General features: G+C 38.1%; 1 protein-coding gene across 1 annotated transcript; it reads left to right on the forward strand.

Moving 5' to 3' along the window:
• Nucleotides 1–1704: 1704 nt before the first annotated feature.
• On the forward strand, nt 1705–2373 carry LOC110333714 (protein SET-like; the record flags this gene model as incomplete). The annotated part of the gene is made up of 1 exon (XM_021215424.1): nt 1705–2373. A coding segment is annotated over exon 1 (663 nt), but the record flags the coding sequence as incomplete, so codon positions are not given.
• Between the last annotated feature and the right edge of the window lie 2 nt (nt 2374–2375).

Raw genomic sequence — 2375 nt, forward strand, 5'->3', positions numbered from 1 at the left:
AATATATCGTATAGTTGATGCATCATCAGAATTCCAAGGGAATTCTACCTTGGGTTCTAAAAGGAATGATTCTAAGATTGTACATTTATTAGAGGTGGTGACTATCTTGAAGATGTTTTGCAGATTAAAACTGATGATACTCCAAGACATGTATTAATTAAAATAAAACAATTTTATGGACATCATAGAACATGTTATAGATATATCCCATAGTCCTATAGATCAGGTAATTGTAAAATGATCTAGCTACACTTTAAAAGAAATGCTTACAGAACAGAAGAGGGATATGGTATATCATAGAAATAGATTAAATAATGTTTTATTGACTTATGATATTATGTATATGTACATACACACACACACATGAATGATAACCTTAAAATGGAAGGCAGAAAATGTGTTGAATTGGGGAAGAGGTGTGGTCTTTGTTTCAACAGGAAAAGAAAAACTACGGATTCCATTGAAGTTAATGAAAATTAGATTTGATTAGGGGAAAATTCCTGAAGATACAGGCTGTATCCATGAAGGAATAAACCAAAAAGAAGACCTAAACAGGAAACATAAATGCTGATCCTTCTACATAGGAACATATCTGAGACTAGATGAGACATGAAAGTGTCTCTGCATAGTCAATGAATTTTGTTGACTGCAGAATCCGCAGTTCTTATTATGCCTTACTTTCAAATGGCATAGACAAACGTTTATATTAGAGTTTGATTATACAGTCCAAACTATCTTACAAAAAGATGACTGATGCCTTGCTTGCTCAAAGAACAAAGGATCATTTTTAGCTGAAAAGTTCACAGTGCACATTCCATAAATGTGTTAATACAGAAATGTATATTACTTTTGAAAGTTTTTGTGTTCACAGAGAAAAACAATACCAATGAAATTAAAGCACTTCTAACAAGATTCACCCTTAAGAATGCTGAGAAACATGCTGAGACACTGAGACATATTCATTCCAGCATCCTGCTTAAACCAACTGTAGACTCCATCAATAGCTAATTCCTCAAAAAACTTGCTTCCAGGAAAGATCCAAAATGACTGATCCTAGTTATTTAATCTTCTCAAACCGTTCTAGATGGGACTTCCATTAAGCCCTGCACCTTCCTGTGACACAAAGACTGGACAACAAATGATACAGCTGTATTTCTTATGACTTGATCTACATCTCAGTTTTCTTAAGGCCCCCCTAAAGAGAATGTCATCCCCAGACAACAGAAAGCAATTTTATGTCCCATTCTCCAAAATTGGGGTGTGTAATTTTTGGTCATTTGGTGATAAATGTTTGTATTTGTTTAATGAGGGTTGGTTACAAGTTGTTGATGGTCTTGGTAAGGAAAAAAATGTGGGAGTTTTATCAAAGACCAGCCTTAACACCCAGTTAAACTGACATGGGACTCGAGGGGGTGGCTACTCAATGGATGGTGAGAGGCTTGGAGATCATTAACTCTTTGTGAAGTTCTACTCCTTTTGAAAGCTGCTATTACAGACTATTTAGGATAAATAAGAAATGCAAGCTAGTAGTCAGTCGATCAAATTTAGGGTCATGACGGATACTAGTTTAGTTGATTATGGAAATAAGCTTTATTTAACTTCCTATGTGTATTCAAAGTTGAAAAGATAGCAGATAGAGTTCCTGTGAGTTTCTTCCTGCTCTGAGCATCAGGGCTCTGGGCTCTATCTCCCGGCCACCTCCCTCGCGCCATGGCCCCGAAGCGACAATCTGCGATCCTGCCTCAGCCCAAGAAACCCAGACCGGCTGCTACCCCGAAGCTGGAGGACAAGTCGGCCTCTCCCGGCCTGCTGAAGGGAGAAAAAGAACAGCAAGAAGCAATTGAACATATTGATGAAGTACAAAATGAAATAGACAGACTTAATGAACAAGCCAGTGAGGAAATTTTGAAAGTAGAACAAAAATATAACAAACTCCGCCAACCATTTTTTCAGAAGAGGTCAGAATTGATCGCCAAAATCCCAAATTTCTGGGTAACAACATTTGTCAACCATCCACAAGTGTCTGCACTGCTTGGGGAGGAGGACGAGGAGGCTCTGCATTATTTGACCAGAGTTGAAGTGACAGAATTTGAAGACATTAAATCAGGTTACAGAATAGATTTTTATTTTGATGAAAATCCTTACTTTGAAAATAAAGTTCTCTCCAAAGAATTTCATCTGAATGAGAGTGGTGACCCGTCTTCAAAATCCACCGAAATCAAATGGAAATCTGGAAAGGATTTGACAAAACGCTCAAGTCAAACGCAGAATAAGGCCAGCAGGAAGAGGCAGCATGAGGAGCCAGAGAGCTTCTTTACCTGGTTTACTGACCACTCTGACGCGGGTGCTGACGAGTTAGGAGAGGTCATCAAGGA

This window comes from Mus pahari, chromosome 1 (genome assembly GCF_900095145.1).
Source record: "Mus pahari chromosome 1, PAHARI_EIJ_v1.1, whole genome shotgun sequence".
Classification (NCBI taxonomy): Eukaryota; Metazoa; Chordata; class Mammalia; order Rodentia; family Muridae; genus Mus; species Mus pahari.